The following is a 21,178-nucleotide window of genomic DNA, read 5'->3' as shown; positions in this document are numbered from 1 at the left end:
TTCTACTTAGAATTCATGTGCCCAGAAGATCCCTATGTTCCTAACTTTGAGATGGGAAATATTTTTTTAATAATATTTGCAGCCCGCATCACAACACGATGTTACAGAAAGTGGAAGATAGATTGTTTCATTGAGAAGCACTACTTGAGGACTTACCCATTTACAAGTCTGCTAGGCAGGGTAGAAAAGCTCACATCACCAAGTGGGAGGTACCGAGCAATTCTTACTGTTTGGTCCTTGTCCTTTTTAGGGTATAAGAAAAGGAATCTCTTGATCCTGAGGCATGCTTGTTTTGCGGTCAAACACTATAAGGCAAATGGAGTAGAATCAATATGTTTACTGGGAACATAAGAATTACTCTGTGTATTATCATATGAACATACTGCTTTTCTATCTGACATTTTAACATATGATGCGTACATTGCCATTAATATAGCTTGCCCTGGTGTTTTCTTGTACTTTCCCTCTATATCTTCTTTACCAATTTTTTCTGCAGATCTTTGTGTGTCACAGTACCAAATCCTTTATATCAGACTTGTTATCCTTATCATGACCAATATTTTTAAAGAGGCCCTGGGCAATTGAAAGGGAATTAAATATTCAGGTTGTCACCGTCAAATGCCTTATAGTTTTGATTATGGACATTTTTGATTATGTACAGTAGTTGCGTATATAACAATGTGAGATGCTATACTTTAAGCAAGCAAGAAAACATAAACTCTTTATATGCATTAACATTTTGGTTTTTGTACCCTTTCACCTACTGATTTGGTCATGACATTCTCAATCACTGTAGACTTCTGTGCCCTGCTGAATATGAGCACCCAAGTAGACCCAAGGAACTGAGGAATGGTTTTTATAGCTCTAGTCTTAAGTGTTGCCTTCTGCTATGCACTAACATTCAGGTTTTAACACCCCACCTCCTGTATATTTGGCCATTGCCAAATAGTGGGTTCCTGCTGGTCTCCTTTTTTTGGATGCAGCTGGGCTGGTGCCACCATTGTGTGGCTCACACATCTCCTCTGTTTTGCAGGGCTGTTTCAATGCCTGTGACTACTTTAGAAGTGCTTATAGTTGGAAAATAAGAACTGGTAAGTACATTATGTACTTTATTATTTACATTATGTAAATAAGAGATGTAGGTGGAACAGTGTGGCATTGGTTTATCGAGCATGTACAAATGTGAAACACTTAGGGGATATTGCCTTATTGATTAGGCATACAGACTGTTTGTCAGTTGCTATGACATGAGGTGTGTTTGTAAATATTTTGATGTCTTATGCTATATATGTTAGGTCAGTTACTGTGTCAGTTACTTGACTTAGTAATAAAATATTATTTAAATGTTATATATGAATGTGGATTGCAATGGTAGTACTCAAAAACATTTAATACACAATTTGCTATTTGTGAAAAAAATTAGTCTGTTGCTTTGTGGTTGTAGAATCTTTGAGCCTGCTTCTGTACTGTCTAATACTTAACAGACCCTGCAACACTGATGTGGCAATGATATGTGCACCTTTTCCTGTGTGTTACCTGGGAGAATCATTGGTTTGCCCTGACCTTTAATGGCCCACTTAATCAGACCTGTTTGTTTTATGTATGTTTGTTTACATACCTTTTAATAAAAGGACTACAATTTCTAAAAAGAATTCAGCCTTATGTGGTATTTCAAACCTTAAGACTGTGTGGTTACATCCCAGCTCACAATATATAATGCCTTGGCATTACAATTAGTAATTTTGTATTTTCTTGAGTGAGAAAAGGACACATTTGAATTTTAGGTGAATGTGGCAGGATTTGGTCACCATCTGGGTATGAGGGTTGAAGGGGCATAAGAATCAAGTGTGACACCAAGGCAGCAAATGGTGATGAAGCTATAAGAAATTCTGGTGAGAATAACCAGAAGCGCAGTGTTGGAGCTATCATCAGGCAGTGGGCTGCCATCCAGGATCCAATTTCATAAAACAGTGAAAACCTCTTCCATGATGGGCTGTTATCCTCATTTGAACAGTTATCCTTGGCCTACAACCTCGGACACAACTTTTATAAATTCCTGCAGATATGCCAACTTTTGCACTCTCACCAGTACCAATTAGAAATCCAAAAAAAAAACAGTTGATAGTACTTGACAACCAGAAAGATTGTCACTCGTACATAGGCTGATCAAGTCAATGGTGAAGCGGTTGTGGCCAGGAGGGAATGATGCTCTATGTTTGGTGGATTTGTCCTGTGATACGACTACTCTGGACTCTAAACTCAGTGCTTCACACCAATCTTGAGATGCTCCCAGAGGCTGCGCTTCTTCACGTTTCCGGATCCCCTTCTGCAGTCAACAAGAAAGCTTGTTATACATTTCTTTTCTAGCAACTAAATTGGTGTTAGCCTGTAAAAGTGCATGATCCACCCCTCCTATTTGAAATCAGATCCTCTCTAGAAAGACATAAGGTTCTAGAAAAAATGTCTCACTGCTTGGCCCGTACACCCAACCTATACTCCAAGGTTTGGCCCCCTGGTTAGAGAGTTCTGAATTTGCCTTCCTTTAAGTAATGATTCAGAGTGCAATTTTACACAACAACAATAATTTTTCACTTCCCCCGATAAAAATATTTTTTCATCTCACATTCTGCACCAATATGAAAACCAACTGATTTAATAGCCAATTGTATAACTCTTCAAGTCATACGCATCTCAGTTGGCTCTTCTAATCACCTAATCCAGGTCTGTTTGCTATGGTAACAAGCATATTTTTTTGTATTCAAATGCTCATGCTAACAGGTTACTCATGCTAACAGGTTTTCTTTTATTTAAATTCCAATGTACATTGCGTATGACTATGCAGAGATATGAGGGAATAGAGGATATTGTTTTTATGCTAGAAAATGTATCCTCTTCCCCAAACCTTATGCCCTTGACAACAATTGACATACCAGGAGCGTCACAGAAATGCATCCCCTTAATGTCAATTGATATCCTAATGGAGTTAAACAAGCATATCAGCTATGTCTTTCTTTTCTCAGCTGGTGCAATTCCTTGACATTAAGGCATTTATAATCACCAAAAAATGTAGGGGCCCCGTTAGATCACGCTTGGGAGTGATAGTATGCACTTTATTGAAAGACTATATGCCCTTCAAATATGGAGGCATCCTGCGGCTAAAACAAAGTGCTTACGAGGCAATCACCAGTGACTTCCTAAGCTCAGCCAGTGTTGCTGAAGTGGCTCGATATAGTGGCATTCAGCAACACAGAAAAAATTCAGGGGCCCTACTTTATCACTCCTAGGAGAATTTCAATATGCCTCTAGAAAGATACATGGTGTCTCTAAGAAGATGGCAGTGCCTATACAATAAAGAGTTCCCAGAAGGTTGGTCCAGAACCTTCTGAGAACTCTAAACTCTGACTAAAGGTATTGCAGCCAGCCTTGCCAATCAGTAGAGCCCAGCTCACTAATCACTATGTGATCAGTAAAATAAAATGAAAAAAATATAAATGTAAAAATAGTTAAAAATGTCATAAATGTAAAAAAAAAATCCCAGTTATGTCATCCAGTTATAAGAAAATATGTCTACAAATTAAATTATTTTTATGAGCAAGTCCTAAAATTGGTGCTGTATCTTCCCAAAACTCTTGAAATGGAAAAAGTTAAAATGCTAGCATCTGAAATTCCCTGGGGTGTCTAGTTTTTAAATATATAAGGTTTAGTAGGGTAAAGTCTATTGGTCGGTTTCGAAGAGGTCTCAAATAGGGCATGGGGACAAACTGACCAGATGTCACAAAAAAAATGTGACCCTTTAGCCTCCAACAAATCTACGCATTGGTGATATCATGGTACTAGGGAGATGTTGCTGAACACATATTGAGGTGTTGTTTGGCTGTGGCATATGCCAGGTGCTGTAAATTCACACCTGAAATACAATGTGCGTTTAAAAACACACACAAAAAAGGCTACCACAAATTTCCACAAAGGTTGTTGGTGGAATTAGTGCATGGAAAGTGTTAATATACCAGTATTTGAAATACCGTGGAGTGCGTGTTTTTCAAAAATATATGATTTGATGGGGGTAAATTGAATCGACCGGCTTCAAAGATGTACCAAATAGGGCATGGGCACAGGATGACCAAATGTCAAAATGCACATGTCCCAAATGTGGCCATTTAGCCCCTAAACAACCCAACAAACCTATGCATGGGTGAATCACGGTACTCAGAAAATGTTGCTGAACACAAAGTTTGACATATTGGTGTGTTGCTTTGCTGTGGGACATATCAGGAGCTAAAAATTGAAACCTGAAGTACAATGTGTGTTAAAAAAAGAGATTGAAAGACAAAGTATCGAGGGAGGGGGTTATTTGGCATCATCTACTTGGACTTGTTCAGGTGCAGAGGATTACAAATACTGGATAGCTATATTCTTTCAAATCTTATGTCAGTATGGTCATCAATTAGAAGGAATCTGGGATTACATAATACGATAATCTCAACGCTAAAATGTGATGTTATAGAGTTTAATGTCCCAGAAATAAAACTGACTAATTGGAAAACAATTTGTTAAATAATAACACTGTAAAGACTTACCATAATTTAGTTCAGGAATTTGGCCTTAATAAGGCTAGGTTTCCACTTGGGTTTTTGTCCGGCGTTTTTTTCTTGATGAAAAACGCCAGGAAAACTGCCAAGAAAACTGCCACTGCATTTACCTGCGTTTTGGCGTTTTTTCTGGAGTTTTTTCTGGCGTTTTAGCCTTTCTGTGGAAATTGCTTTTTTTGACCTTAGGCAGTTTTTCCAGCCTTTACAAATTAGAAGTTTCACCCAGCTAAAAGGGATTAGGATAAATGGCAAGTATCTGCCCTCTCCTGATGTCATTTACTTGGTAGACCCTTTTGTCTCTTTTCTGTGGTTTGTAAGGCATGCTTTATTCCGAATGTCTGCTCCTCTAGGAAGATTGGCCCCAAATGATGGTGCAAATTGTTTGCTGTTGCTTTTGGCACGCAGGATCCAGTTGATGCGTTGGGTATGTTTGTTTGTAATGGCATGTTTGTTCCAAATGGTGTAAAATTCAATATGAACCAGTCCAGGACTTTGTTTTGTGTGAAACTGTTTGTTTTCAGCCTATTTCTCGTAGGACACACAGATACTGGGTCCATCCTCTGCATTGTAACTGTGGAAAAAACGCCATAAAAAACGCCAAGGCAATAAACCCACATGGCTTTTTCATGGCGTTTTTTCTCTCCCATAGACTTCTACTGGAGAAAAACGCCAAGATTTCTTGCAAAAAACGCCAGAGTGTCAACATGCTGCGATTTAGAAAAACTGCCACAGAGCCCAAAAAAGCAGAAAAACGCCAAAGAGGACTGAAAAAACGCCAAACAGAAAAACGCCAAGTGGAAATGGCATTTTGCGATTTCCTATTGAAGAACAGCTAACATCTGGCTGCAGCCGTTTTTCACTAAAAAAACGCCAGGTGGCGCTATTGGCGTTTTTATGGGCGTTTTTAGCAAAAAAAAACCAAGTGGAAATCTAGCCTAAAGGAAATATTTTACGTATCTAAGAGTTAAAAATTTTAAATAATGATATGGGCAAAATTCTTGAAGCATTTTTTCATAGATAGCGGATAGTAAAAAGTATGTCAAATTTTATTCATTTTTATTAAATAGACTCAAAAGCATTGTAAGAAAGACTCAAGAGAAATGGTCCAAACTACTGAAAACAGAAATATTACACACTGAATGGTTACAATGAAACATCTCCATAGAGTTATCCATAATGTTGAAATTAGAGAAAACCAATTTAAATTGATTAATTTTTGGTACTTGGTCCCTACAAAACTTAATAAATTCTCAACAATTTATTCTGATATATGTTGGCTTTGTCATGCAAAAATCGGACATTATATGCATATTTGGTGGGATTGTGATAATGTAAGAGGATTATGGAATAAAGTATTCACTAAACTAAACCAGATAGGAATTCTCTCACTAAAACAGAGTCCAGAGATAGCGCTACTACATTTAAAATGGCCAAAACTAAATAATAAACAATCCGCAATAGTGATATATTTTTTCGTGGCAGCAAAATTGCTTATAGCGAGAAACTGGAATAGGGCTGAAACAACTAATCGATAATGAAAATCGCTGACAAATCGATTTTTATCGATTATAAAAAGAGTTTGTTTCTGAAAAACTCCTCTCCTTATATAATCCGACCTCAAACAGAGATCAGATTATAACACTAGAATCCAGATCCCCCGCAACGCTGCAGGGGACCAGGATTCCCCTCACTGTGAGCCGGTAGGTGTCCGTGTGATGCGCACAGACAACTTTCGCCTCTCCACTTCCGCTCCTATGATGCAGTGGCAGCATCACATGATGTAGAAGCCCCAGCTGAAGTGAAGGTGAGTAAAGGAGGCTGTCTGTGCACATCGTGCAGACCCCCACCGGCTGACAGAGAATCGAGGTCTCCTGCAGAGGATCATCCTCTCTTTCAGCTGGTGGGGGTCTGCGCGATGCGCACAGACAGCCTCTGTTATTGCTCATAGCTGAGGCTTCTATGAAGCTGCAGTGAAAGTGCCTGTCAGCAACGGAGGTTCACAAAACACCAGGGAGTCGGGAGAGAGGCAGAGCGGTGTATGGGAGGGGGGAGGAGGCAGAGTGGTGTATGGGAGCCTCCGTCCCATACACCACTCTGGCTCCTCCCCCTCCCATACACCACTCTGCCTCTCTACCCGGCTCCCTGGTGTCTTGTGAACTTCCGTTGCTGACAGGAGGCAGAGTGGTGTATGGGAGGGGGGAGGAGGCAAAGTGGTGTATGGGAGGGGGGAGGAGCCAGAGTGGTGTATGGGAGGGGGAGGAGGCAGAGTGGTGTATGGGAGGGGGAGGAGGCAGAGTGGTGTATGGGAGGGAGGAGGAGGCAGAGTGGTGTATGGGAGTATAATGAATTTCACGGTAGCAGAGTGGTGTATGGGGGTGTAATGAATTTCAGGGAGGCATATCTGGGGGAGGCAGAGTGGTGAATCAGGGAATATAATGAATTTCAGGGTGGTGCAGGGCATTTATGAGGGGCGGAGTGGCATATCAGGGTACACAGTTGCATATAGGGAGGTATAAGGCATAAATGGGGGCGAGTGGCATATTGGAAGTTATAAGGCATATCAGGGGGCACAGTGGCATATAGGGGGTATAAGGCATATCAATATTAGGCATATCAGGGGGGCATAAGACATATCTGGGGGTAAAAGGTATATCAGGGGGCTCAGTTGCATATCACTGGCATATAAGGAGTATAAGGCATATCGGGGGCACAGTGGCATATCAGGGGGCACAGTGGAATCTCTGGCATATAGGAGGTATAAGGCATATCTGGGGCAGAGTGGCAAGCTGGGGGTCAGATGTGCATAACTTTGGTAAATAAAAGAAAATATAAACAAGGCTTTTTTCTCATAGTTTTTATTAAATATAAAAAATAGTTAACATATGAATTAATATTTACTAATAACTTTGTATTAAAACCTAGTTTGGTAAACAGATTTTATATCAATGCCAAATGGAGAAAGGTCTCAGCTGGTTAAATACTAGTATTAGAAGAGACGCCCCATTTCTCGTAGAATGGATTGAATGGTTAAGCAACCAAAGCGTCAAAGCGATCTTCGATTCACTACTGTACTCTTTTCCTATTTAATTATTTATTAATTTATTTATTTTTTCTGTCTAGCGGGTTAAATTAAGTCTCACATTAAAATTTCAATATATTACATATTTATGTATTTTTTATGTATTTTCATTTAATTGTTTTTGACCCATTATGAATGTAACTGGATGCATACTTTGGCCTCTGTTTGTGGGCAATAGGGGGAAAAAAAGACTCATTTTTAAAGACTCATTGAAAAGAAAAACGCACACACACACACAAAATGACTACCACAATCTTTGACAAAGGCTGTAGTAAAATTAGTGTATTGAAATTGTTAATTAATTAATTAATAAATAGCATTTGAAATACACTGGGGTGTTTAGTTTTCAAACATATGGCTTGATGGGTATAAATTGAACTCACCACTTTAAAGATGTCCCAAATAGTTCATGGAGGCAGAATGACTTGATTCGGAAAAAAAAAACATTTATGGAAAACAATATGCTACTTGTACTCATTGCCCTATAACTTGCAAAAACATACATAAAAACATTATTTATTTCAAAACTCAGGACAAGTTTTATAATCTATTTAGCATTTTTTTTCATTTGCTTGTGTCGACGAGTAAAATATGTTTCAATTAAAAGTAAGGAATAGTGTTTTTTTCACAAGATTTTATATTTTTCATAGTAAATTATATGATATTCAAATAATATAATATCAAATAAACGAAAAACAATACTTATATTAGTTTTCCAGTTTCCATTCGTGGTGTCAGAGTATGTTGCAGTATGTAAAAATAAAAAGAAAAGAAAAAATCATAGTGCTTTCCGTAAATATATAAAAATCAAGTGAATCTTTCGTATGATCTTTCACTCACATGAAGATGAGCAATGAGTTTGCTCTGACTTATCAGGTTCTCTAGTAAAGGAGCTTCGACTCCGTTCCCGCCGAACAAGTTGTTCCGGGACGCCCTCTCCGAATTATCGCTTCGAGTGTTATACCGTCCACACGGCAACAAGTGCGGGTCGGGTCGATACGAGAGATAGAGCAGGCAGGGAGGTGAAATATAGATATATATTTAATATTAAAAAAGTGCAGCATGCTCACATTTAAAATAACAGTCTGTAGCGCGTCTGAAATTCTCCGTTCCTTTCCAAAGCAAACAGTTTTCAGGTTTAGCGCAATGACGTAATCCAGCGTAATCCAACGCAATCCAACACGCAAACGCGTTTCACCCAATCGGGCTTCCTCAGTGACGTGGATGTTTTATATTTTATATTTAATATTGTTTTATTTATCCATATATATGTATATTTGTATTTCATGTTGTGTTTTTGTATTTTTATACTATGGATATTTATATTTATATTTCTATATTTAATTGTATTACTATCGACCTTATGTACATATATATACTATATATGTACATACTATGAAATAGGGGTCTAAAGAAATTATAATATTGCATTTTAAGATCAGTAAATATCTAAAATTTAATCTTAATTTTAATTATTTAAAAAGTTAGCAAGGTGGAATTAATTCCACATCATATATGTTTTTTGTATCAATATATGGATGTACTTTTGACTGACTGTCTAATTTATTACATATTATATAAATTTATTATGTACATTATTTTTATCTGGTCCAACTTAACCTGATATAACACAATAAGAGCCAATTAACACGTCACAGAGAGATAGCTAATGCTTGATACAATGTAACAAGAACCAATTAACACGTCACAGAGACTGGAAACAAAGTAACGAGAGACAATCAATACACCGTACGAGAGATCGAGTATTTAAGGAGGGAGGAGAGAACCAACCAACACGTCACTGAGGAAGCCCGATTGGGTGAAACGCGTTTGCGTGTTGGATTGCGTTGGATTACGCTGGATTACGTCATTGCGCTAAACCTGAAAACTGTTTGCTTTGGAAAGGAACGGAGAATTTCAGACGCGCTACAGACTGTTATTTTAAATGTGAGCATGCTGCACTTTTTTAATATTAAATATATATCTATATTTCACCTCCCTGCCTGCTCTATCTCTCGTATCGACCCGACCCGCACTTGTTGCCGTGTGGACGGTATAACACTCGAAGCGATAATTCGGAGAGGGCGTCCCGGAACAACTTGTTCGGCGGGAACGGAGTCGAAGCTCCTTTACTAGAGAACCTGATAAGTCAGAGCAAACTCATTGCTCATCTTCATGTGAGTGAAAGATCATACGAAAGATTCACTTGATTTTTATATATTTACGGAAAGCACTATGATTTTTTCTTTTCTTTTTATTTTTACATACTGCAACATACTGTGACACCACGAATGGAAACTGGAAAACTAATATAAGTATTGTTTTTCGTTTATTTGATATTATATTATTTATATATTTATATTGTCACAATTGTAATAGGCGCAACACTTTACTATATTTTGTTTATTGTAGGCATTTTGGGGTTATCCTATTAGTGTTTGCAGCATTTTTTCACTTACACATTTATCACACATTTGTTGTATAAATTACTAGCGCCTGATCACTATTATTATCTTTTATTAATAATTATATGATATTAAAATAATGGTAGCCAAAGCAAGTCCTTCTTGCCCTCAAAACAACAATATATAACTTGTGAGTTTACTAAAGGAGAGAGAAAGAAAATTTCAACTAAACATAAACATTGTCACGAAGGGTACAAGAAAATAGAAAAACAACTCTGTCCTTAAGGGGTTGAGCCAGAAATGATCAAATACCTTTGCAGCATAGGTTGTACTTATGTTTGGTCAAAATGTAGTTGTTTTCATTAAATATCATAGAAGTACACAGAAGGTAATGTTTTGGGGTTTTTGTTGAGTCTCCAAAAAAAAAGTGTTAAACCAACGTATCCTTTGACACTCTCACGTCTATGTTTCCAAAATTATAAGTAATGTTTTTTTTTAGGTCAGATGGAATTGTATTCTTCTTACTGTGCCACAGATAGTTGTCTTTTGAATAACGTAAGAAAGTAGATTGTGGAGATAAGGTAGGATTACAGCTGCTATTTGCAAATTACATAACTGTCCTCATATAATCCTTGTTAGGGAGCTTGGGGAAGAATGTGATGACAAGAACAAGATGAATGGTGATGGATGCTCACTCTTTTGCAGACAAGAGATGTCATTCCACTGCCTGGGTAAGAACAAGCATACTGTACATATTTAATTTAACTATTGCTATACATCTAGGATCAGATACTAGGGGTAGTACCCCTAATGATGGATGAAGTGATTACTGTGCTAGTTAATGGACAAGTACTATATCTACATTGTAGCTTGAATCATTGTAATTTCAAGGCTTAGAACTTGATCACAAACAAAATTGACACTATTATTAATTTATTTGCTAACTAAATTGCATTCAAAGTATCTTCCTCAGGCATCATCATACATTTGATGCTGGCATTGCCAGGTATCTAGGGATGGGAAAATGCATATGAAAGGATACTGTAGAATGGCAAACACAAAATGAAGGCTCCACACAGAGTGAAGGACACATACAAAGTGAAACAAGTGTGATAGCGTCACACATTTTGCACCTTATTGCTTCGTCATAAGCTGGACTCCTTCAATTTTATTTTTCATTTTGTTTTGCTGACGTATCCTCTGGTGTGGCCCTCTTGTGGGGAAACTAATTGACCAGGTATTTCCACTCCTCATTTGATATATACCACTGGGACAACTTTGTTGTTCTGCCATATTGTGATTTAGCACAAAAACTAAATAAACAAAATAAAAAACTGGTGTTGTATTTATACAGTGAAGAAATTATTTGATCCCCTGCTGGTTTTCTAGGTTTGCTCACTGACAAAGACATGATCTGTTTATAATTTTAATGGTAGGTTTATTTTAACAGTGAGTGACAGAAGAACAACAAAAAGATCCAGAATAACGCAATTCAAATAGGTTATTCATTGATTTGCATTTTACACAATGAAATAAGTATTTGATCCACAATAAATCAGCAAGATGTCTGGCTTCCAAGTGTCTTTTATACAGGTAACGAGCTGAGATTAGGGGCACTCTTTTTATTATTATGATCATTTATTGTTTTATAAAGCGCCATCAAATTCCGTAGCGTTGTGCAATGAGTGGACAGGACAAAAGTAGGATATCTGGCTCCCAGGTGTCTTTTATACAGGTAACGAGCTGAGATTAGGGGCACTCTTTTTATTATTATGATTATTTATTGTTTTATAAAGCGCCATCCAATTCTGTAGCATTTTACAATGGGTGGACAGGACAAAAGTAGGATGTAACGTAACAATTTGACTTAGAGACAACAGGTGAGGAGGGCCCTGGTCAAACGAGCTTACAATCTAGAGGGATTTAGGGTGTATTTACACAATAGGTAAAAGTGCCGTCGTTAGGGATGGACCAGCCACACTAGTAAAAGTATTACAGGAGAGGGACTAGGAAAGGTGAGCTAAAGGAATATGGGAGGGCGTTAATGTGCAATGTTGTATGCCTTAAAGAAGTAGGTCTTGAGGGATTTTTTGAAGTAATAAAGGCATGGAGAAAGACGGATAGGCCGGGGAAGAGCATTCCAGAGGATAGGGGCAGCCCTTGAGAAATCTTGTACGCGTGCATGAGAGCTAGAAATCAAAGGAGAGGATTGAAGGAGATCATTGAATAAGCGGAGAGAGCAATGTTACGTGTATTTAGAGATGAGTGATGAGATGTAGGTAGGGGAACTGCTGTGAAGGGCTTTGAAAGTAAGAGTAAGGATTTTGAAATTAATCCTGAAGCGCACAGGCAGCCAGTGAAGAGACTGAAGAGGGGAAAGGTGTTAGTGAAGCAATGGGAGAGGAAGATAAGTCTGGCAGCAGCATTCATGGTGGATTTTAGAGGGGTCAGACAGTTAAGAGGGAGACCAGCGTAACAGAGTTACAATAAATAAGGCGGGAGATAACAAGGGCATGGACGAGAGCCTTAGTGGCATGCTGTGTTAGGAAGGGACAGATGCGGGCAATGTATTTAACATGAACAAAAGGTCGGAGTCAAGGGTGACACCAAGACAGCAGGCATGAGGAGACGGGGAGATGATAGCACCATTTACATTGAGGGAAACTGATGAGAGAATCTTAGCATTGGAGGGAGGGAAGATGAGAGGTTCAGACATCCAGGTAGAGACGGAGGGGAGGCAGTTAGTTACATGATCTAAGATAGAAGAAGAGATATCAGGAGAGGATAGATAGATCTGGGTGTCATCAGCATACAGGCGGTATTGAAAGCCAAAGGATGCGATTAGTTTGCCAAGTGAGGAAGTGTAGAGAGAGAGAACAGAAGGGTCCTAAAACTGAGCCTTGGGGTACCCCCACTGAGAGGGGGAGGGGAAGTGTTACCGGAGACAGCAACTTTGAAGGTACGATCAGAGAGGTAGGAAGTGAACCAGGAGAGAGCAATGTCATGGAGACCAAGAGCATGAAGAGTTTGAAGGAGAAGAGGGTGGTCCACAGTGTTAAAAGCAGCAGAAAGGTCCAGTAGGATTAGCATGGAGTAGTGGCCATTGGATTTGGCAGTTAGTAGGTAATTTGTAACTTTAGTAAGTGCGGTCTCAGTAGAGTGTCGAGGGCGAAAACCAGATTGAAGAGGGTCAAGCAGGGAGTTAGAATCAAGAAATTTAGTTAATTGTGTATAAACAATTCTTTCAAGAAGCTTAGAGGTGAGAGGAAGTAGAGAGATGGGACGGTAATTGGACAGATGGGGGCGTGGCCAACTGTGAACCAAGATGGACGCATGAGCTCTGAGATCTGTTAAGCCTCAACTTTCATCTTCACCAAGCGTGGCATTTTTCACAAAAATGGGTGAATCTAACAAGGCTTCGGCCACTCCAAAGACCCAAGGAACGAGAGAGAAACAATCACTTACCTCGATTCGTTTCACAGGGTAGCAGTCCAGGATTCACGGGATTCATTTCCTAGGCTTCTCTCAGCTCCGGAGAGCCCGCAAAGTGTGACTTCTGAGGATGTTCTCCCTGCAATGCAAAGGGATAGTGAGCACATTTCTCCTTCGGGCTCCTCCTGGCAAGACGCATTCAACCTTCTCCCTACCAAATCAGACCTTATGGCAATCATGGACCGAGCAACACGTGATATACATGAGGTCCTAACAGAAATAAAGTCTGATGTGAAGCACATTGGCGACCGTGAAACTGTGCTTGAATCCGACAACAGCAAAATCTCCACAACCGTGGACATTCTTTCAGCACAACTTCAGGAACAGGCGAGTACTATCACCTCTATTACACGATGCCTGGACGACATTGACAACAGAGGCCGTAGAAATAATCTGCATCTTAGGGGGTTCTAGAGACAGTAGAATTACCCGACATCATCCCTCCTCTACAAACCATTTTTAACACTTTACTGCACCATCCTTTGGACACTGAAATTAAGTTTGATTGTGCACACAGGGCCCTGAGACCACGATCCCCTATCACGCAACCACCTCGTGATTTTGTCATTAAGGAAGCCATTTTGACACAATATCGTCCAACTAATTCGGTCTCATGGGAGGGACACAAGATTTTGATCTTCCCTGACATCATCCCACTAACGCTGCAGTACCGTAGTGCCCTATGCCCTATAACGGAGGCGTTGAGACGCTTGGCCATTCCCTATCAGTGGGGTTTCCCGCTAGCCCTTATAGTTAGGAAAGATGGCCGTACAGTCTCAATTAGAAAAAGCGTTTCTGGACTGCTTCGGCCTCCCTAAGATCCACGTGGATGACTGGGAATACCGATACACCACCACCACGTTTAGTAGAACCTGCTGGCCTGGACTCCAGTGATGAAAACGCCTGCGCAACACGAATGCACCCGCTGTCGGCTAGGCCTTTTTTGCGCCTTTACTAAGGTTGTACCATCGCTGCTGATGTACATACTTCAAGGATTTAAAAATGTAATTCCTTGTGCTTGGGATATTGCAACCTTTGCTGAACACTTTCCTATGCTAGGAGTAATAATGTCCCACTGTTTATGCCTGCAGTTCTTTACTTCTGGACCCTTTGCCAGTGATTTATTTTCGAGATGGATGGAAAAGAAAGAAGAAGGAACTGCTCATGTTTCCCTACCAGAGCCTGCCATCCCCAGCGTTCTTAGTTTGGAGGACATGGTCTCAGTCTATTGGCTCACCTATTAGTGCTTCGGCATTTGACGATTACTTCGTCTTTGTTACTGGTTTTTTTATTGGTATTTGCTTTCGTTTCCGGCGAGTGGTGTTGCTGTTCCTCCTAATGGGTCTCCACCAGTGTTCCTCCATGACTCCTGATCCACTTAAATAAACTTCTCTTGACGTCAGGGGCCTTAACAAACACCAACAAAGATCCAAATTGTTATATGTCTTACCTTCGATGAAGACCAAGATTGCTTTCATCCAGGAGATGGCCTCAAAACAGTTTAAACTGACGGATAGATATTTTCATAAAGTTTACTATACCAGTTCTCCTACTTCAAAAACTAAAGGGGTCGCTATTTTAATCCACACGGTTATTCCCTTTCAAGAGCTAGAGGTCTGGCGAGACCCTGAGGGGAGAAGTCTCTATCTAGTGCTACATCGGTCAGCAGAAGACCACTTTGGTAAATGTTTATGCCCCCAATAAGACTCAGGTCACGTTCCTGAGAAAAACTTTGGCTAAATTAGCTGTCTTTCAAGGGGGATTAACTATATAACCTCAATATAGTCCTTAATCCAAAAATGGACTGTTCAGCTACAACATGTCATATCTCATACTCTAATATCAATAAAGTTAAACATCAATTGCACCTCATTCAGTTGATAGATGTGTGGAGGGCACAGCACCCCAGGGACAGTGACTATACATACTATTCGGCCCTACACAATAGGTATACTAGAATAGATGTGTTTTTTCATTCCCACCATCACTTGTCTCTTCTAATGAAAATGGACATTGGAGTCCAAACTCTTAGTAATCATGCCCAAGTACATCTTCATATGAAATTCCCTTGTTTGCCCAAGAAAACGTGGAGGCTAAATGAAAATCTATTGGATTGCCCTCAGCATGTCACAGACTTATCGGTGCAACTATTTTCAAGAGAATGTAACCCCAGAGACTCCTTTTCCCACTATATGGGAAGCCCATAAGTCAGTTATCAGAGGTCATCTGATTAAGCTGGGTTCCCAGATCAAAAGATTAGATTTGGCCAACATCCTAGAGGTCACTCAACGCATAGCAAACTTTGAGATGCAACACAAATCCACCAGTGATTCTGACCATTTGCTTCACAGGCACTGCAAGCTCACCTAGCCTCCCTTCTAAATAATAAGGTTAAAAGAAAATTTCTGTTAACTAAGAAACGTGTCTATGAGCTAAGTGACAAACCCGGGAAACTGTTAGCCAGAGCCCTTAGAGCTAAAAGGTCTGTTACTTATCTACCTAAAATCAGGGACGCTGGAGGGGGGGGGACTTACATTATCACTCTGAGAAAATTGCAGAATGTAATTAAAAGTATTTAAAAGTCACACTCTCGGAGGACGATAAGTCAGTGTTGGATGCTCCCATCACTTTAGAGGAACTAGATCACATTCTTAAGACATTCCCCCAGGGTAAATGTCCGGGTCCAGACATACTCACTCCATTGCATTATAGGAAACTTTTCCTCTATTCTTGGCCCTCAATTGCTCACACTTTTTCAAGAGCTCTCTTCAGGAATACCACTCCACCCTTCTTCCAACACAGCTGGCATCACTGTAGTTCCCAAACCAGACAGGGACAAATAATACTGTGGTAATTATCAGCCCATTTCTCTTATTAACACTGATTTAAAAATATTGGCAAAAATGTTTGCATTACGACTTCAGCCATTGATTCCTTCCCTTATCCATCTTGACCAGGTGGATTTTGAACCGGACAGGGAGGCTAGGGATAATACGATGAAACTTTTAAATCTTATTGCGTATTACACACTGGGTGCCCGGCTTTGTTAGTTTCTGTGGATGCCGAAAAGGCCTTTGACAGAGTGGCCAGGTCTTTCTTGTTTAGGGTGTTGGATAGAGTTGGTCTTGGTCCCAATTTACTTGCTCTGAATTAAGTCTCTTTATTTCAATCCCACGGCCCAGGTCAGGGTTAATGGCATTTTGTCGGGCCGCGTCGCTCTGTCTAATGATACGAGGCAGGGCTGCCTCCTATCCCCTTTGCTGTTTATTCTATCTATGGAACCACTACTTAACGCAATACGTTTAAATTCTTCTATTTCAGGGTTTACAAATTACTGATACTCAACATGAAGTTTCAGTTTACGCAGATGACATGTTGTGTTTCCTTTTGAATTCGGTTGAATCTATCTCCCGAGAATTTAAAAGAATTTAAAGCTGTCTCCAATTATGAAATCAATCTTCAAAAATTGGAGATACTGGGGCTTAATATAGATGTCTCACTTCAGGATTACCTTAGCAAATGATTTGCTTTTAAATGGAAAACAGATGGTTTTAAATACTTGGGCCTTTATATTTCCTCTAATTTACCTGACCTCGCCAATCTTAACTTCTTTCCGCTTCTAAAATCGATTGGGGGGGATCTGAGGAGATGGTCATTCCCACATCTCTCCTGGTTCGGGAGAATGGGTGTCCTCAAAATGGATATCCTTCCTGGTATACTGTACCCCATTCAGACCCTTCCTATATTCCTGCCCAAGGTTTTTTCAAAGAATGTCACGGAATGTTTACCAGCTATGTTTGGGGAGGGGGAAACCCCTAGACTTTCCTATTCTCATTTAATGCGGCCGTGGTTACAGGGGGTTATGGGGTTGCCTAGCATTGAACCTTATTGGATGGCTTCACACCTTAGACATATCATAGAGTGGTCATTATTTACTTCAAAACAGTGGGTACAGGTTGAGGACTCTTTCTTTAGCCACCATATTTCTATCATACCTTGGGTAGATGAGTGGGCGAGAATCCCTCTCGTTCCTCACCATCCAACCATTGCTCCTACATTACGGTTCTCAAGAGGGTTTTGCGGAAGGGGGCTCTCTTTTTACATCCTAACCCTCTTGTGTCTATTTCTGTTATCTGTAGAACTGTATAAGAAAATATTTGGAGAAATATGACGTGATAGTAGAATTTATTATACGATCTTGCAAGAACGGGTGACCATACTAAAAATTATAAAAGTAGACACACTCTTCCTTAATCAAGTTAAGGCGAGTTTTTATAACCCTATTCCCGAACGCAAAGTCCCTCCTCTGAGACCCCATTTGATAGAATCACCAGAGTTTACAGCCTATCCCGATCCTTGATTACTACTAACTTGCCAAATATCTTATTTGTATAAACACCCAAATATAGTTTTGCTTTCAAAACAAACCTAGCTATATACCGTATTTGCTTGATTATAAGACGACCTCCCAAAATCTGAATATTTATTTAGGAAAAAAAGAAAAAGCCTGAATATAAGACGACCCTATAGGAAAAAAGTTTTACTAGTAAATGTTAATTAATGTAAACTATTTTTTTAAATAAAAGGTCTGCGCGATGGACGCAGACAACCCCGGCTGCTAAGGAATTGCGTAGACGTCTACCCGCTACACAGCAGGGAGTCGGAAGCACCGGTAAGATTTTTTTTGGGGGGTATTAAATGGGGGGATAAGACAGGAGGATCCAGGTCCCCTGCAGAGGTCTGATTACAAGACGACCTCGATTATAAGACAAGGGGTATTTTTCAGAGCATATGTTCTGAAATAAACCTTGTCTTATAATCGAGCAAATACGGTATTTACGAAAAACCTTGCTGACATGCTGGACACTGAACCAAAAGAAAATGTATCTTTATCTGAACATGTGCTATTTCTGACTGAAGCAACCGGTAACTTTGTTCTTTTACTAAAGCAGTTTCACTACGCATTGCTATTAACTCGATTATAAGACAAGGTTATTTTCAGAGCAAATGCTCAAATAGGTCTGACTATGAGACGACTAAGATCCAGATCCCCCGCAGCTGCAGGGGACCTGGATCCTCCTGTCCCCCCCCCCGCCCCACTTACCGGTGCTTCTGAGTCCCTGGTGTGCAACAAACGAAAGTATGAATCCATACGCATTGAGTTATTAGTACATCGCATAAAGAGAACATAGGACTGAAGTAACAGAGGAAATGTCCCAATCGAAGGCTCCGGCGAACGTCTCATATGAGGGTTTGGCGAGTATAAAGAATAATTTCTCGAGTGAAGAGAAAATAAAAAAATTCACATCTGATCATGAGGAACATGGACAAAATGTTGCAATAAAAGAAAAACAGTAAACACACAAAGTAGTCCTGAGCATGTAAAGACAATAAAATAACAAGGGATGGGCGTGACTCTCAAACCAACTGGTATATGTATCGTGTGTTAAAGATGCCAACAAGGCTGTGATCGGTGTTGAAGCCATGGGGCCCATATTTTGTCGTAAAGAGGTAATTTTAAATAATTTTGGAAAGAGAGTTTTTCCATCACATGTATTCGTTCTAGGATTTGAAAGATAACTATTTTAACTTTTGGGAGGGTGAGTTGGGCATTCAATTTTTGGATTTGGAATGGAGACATATTGGTTACTTAACGCATAGGGGGACTATTTCCAGTTAAACACAGCAATTGGCCTTCAAGATACTTACCAGATGGTATAGGATCCCAGCAGACCTGCACCGGTTCCTGCCACAAGTTCCTTCACCGTGCTGGAGGTGTGACTTACACACTGGAACGTATATTCATATCTGGTGGGAATGCCCCCTTGTTCGCCCCTTCTGGTCGAGGGTTCTGGCAGTGATTAGGGAGGTGTGCGACCCTGAATTTCAGCTAACACCTCAACTAGTTCGAATTGCAGGTCTCTTCTATCCCTATAGGGATATATAAATGTTCCCTTACTCTACATTTTCTTAATGTGGTCAGGGCTGTGATCCCACAATTTTGGAGATCTCAGTCCACTCCTCCAATACAGGCCTGGCTGAAAAAAATACTTTTCACATATCATATGGAGTACCTGGTGAATGATGGCAGTCAGATTTATTGTGCTTTTGGGTATAAAAGACAGGTAAACATTTGTGAAACTACTTATGAGCGTCTGAAGATCACATTAATTATCATTCGGATAACAGTAGGTCCCTGCTCGAGGAGCATTCTGTTGTTTTAATAGGTGTGTATGTGTATATATACATTTTCCTAGCAAAACTCAATTTTACCAAAACATATGTATGTTTGTATGGGTAAACTCACGTGTATGTGTTCTAGAATTGAATACTAGCTAATGCCACAATGTTCTCTGCTAGTTTCTGAATTGTTTTTGTTATTACAGGTGAACCAAGCAGGTGCTATTTTCATGATGGTGATGGGGTCTGTGAGGAGTTTGAAAGGATGACAAGTATAAAAGACTGTGGAGTATATACTCCAACAGGTTTTTTTGATCAGTGGGCTTCAAATGTGTCTGTTTCACATCATAGTGAACAACATTGTCCCAGTTGGGTTGTGATTGGACAACCAGCTGCAACACAGGTAAATACTGTACATTTCATTGTAGTAATGATAGTATTTATAATCAATGCTTGGGCAAAACTGATACAGTAGTGGGGACTCACAAAGTATTAACCTGCATATAACTGTCCAGGGTATTTTTAAAATAATGATTTAGATTAGTGAAATGTGTGTGTTTGTGGGTTATCATATTATTGATAACCATATATTGTATATGGGTTCATTTTTATAGCTGGAGGTGTTTACTGTCTCTTTGAACAGCAAATCATTTTCTTAGTAAATGATAAATTTGATGTTTTAAACTGTTCTTTTTGTTTTACAAAATGTAATTAGATATATATGTGTAATGTGCTTATTGAAATATTTGTTTATAAAAAAAAAGTCTAGGATTAGTTGTGTGCCTTCTGTTCTTTTAACATGATGTGTTATTTTTTCCATAAAAATAGACCAGGGATGTCCAAGTTTTTTCTGCAGTGGGCCACTTCATCCTATCAATGCTAAGTTACTTAAACAGTAAAACAAAGTCAGTCCACAACCTATTTAAAACAAGTTTAGCCAAAAAAACTGCACAAGGCTGGGGCAGACTGTGGGTACAAACTGGATTTAAACTGTCTGGCGCACACTGAGTTGATCAGGGCCGGATTAAGAGCATCATGGGCCTGGTGCTGTGGATTTTGGTGGCCATTTAATGGAAATAAATAAAATAGACAGAATCTTAACTCCTCTGCATCAATGTGTACCGGATAAAGATGACATCAGTGCTCTGCTGATAATATAGGATAGAATCTGATGTGATGGGATTTTTAGTACACTAAAAGAGTCATCATACATGGGATGCCTGAAGCCACAATTTAGTGCCACTAATCCTTTTTAACAAAATATGCAGATTGAAACAGAGTAAATAACACAAAACCTTTACTTTTCCTTTCACTGATTTCTGGGCCAAGAAAGTTTTGTCCTCTGAAGTGACTACAAATTCAGGAGGGAGTTTTATCTCTGGATAAATTAAAATTACATAGTTCAATTTATTCCTACAGTAAGTAAAGTGCCA

At 39.5% G+C, this 21,178-nt stretch overlaps 1 protein-coding gene across 1 annotated transcript in view; it reads left to right on the top strand.

Moving 5' to 3' along the window:
- Positions 1–21,178, top strand: part of PAPPA (pappalysin 1) — a 492,315-nt gene that overhangs the window by 240,850 nt on the left and 230,287 nt on the right. Inside the window, exons 9-10 of the mRNA XM_053473077.1 lie at positions 10,713–10,804; positions 19,952–20,148. Coding sequence (XP_053329052.1) covers positions 10,713–10,804; positions 19,952–20,148 — 289 coding nt within the window. The remainder of the gene's footprint in view (positions 1–10,712; positions 10,805–19,951; positions 20,149–21,178) is intronic.

Source organism: Spea bombifrons, chromosome 8 (genome assembly GCF_027358695.1).
Source record: "Spea bombifrons isolate aSpeBom1 chromosome 8, aSpeBom1.2.pri, whole genome shotgun sequence".
NCBI lineage: Eukaryota > Metazoa > Chordata > Amphibia > Anura > Pelobatidae > Spea > Spea bombifrons.
The sequence above is the reverse complement of the archived record's forward strand: the minus strand, read 5'-3'. Positions and strand labels throughout refer to the sequence as shown.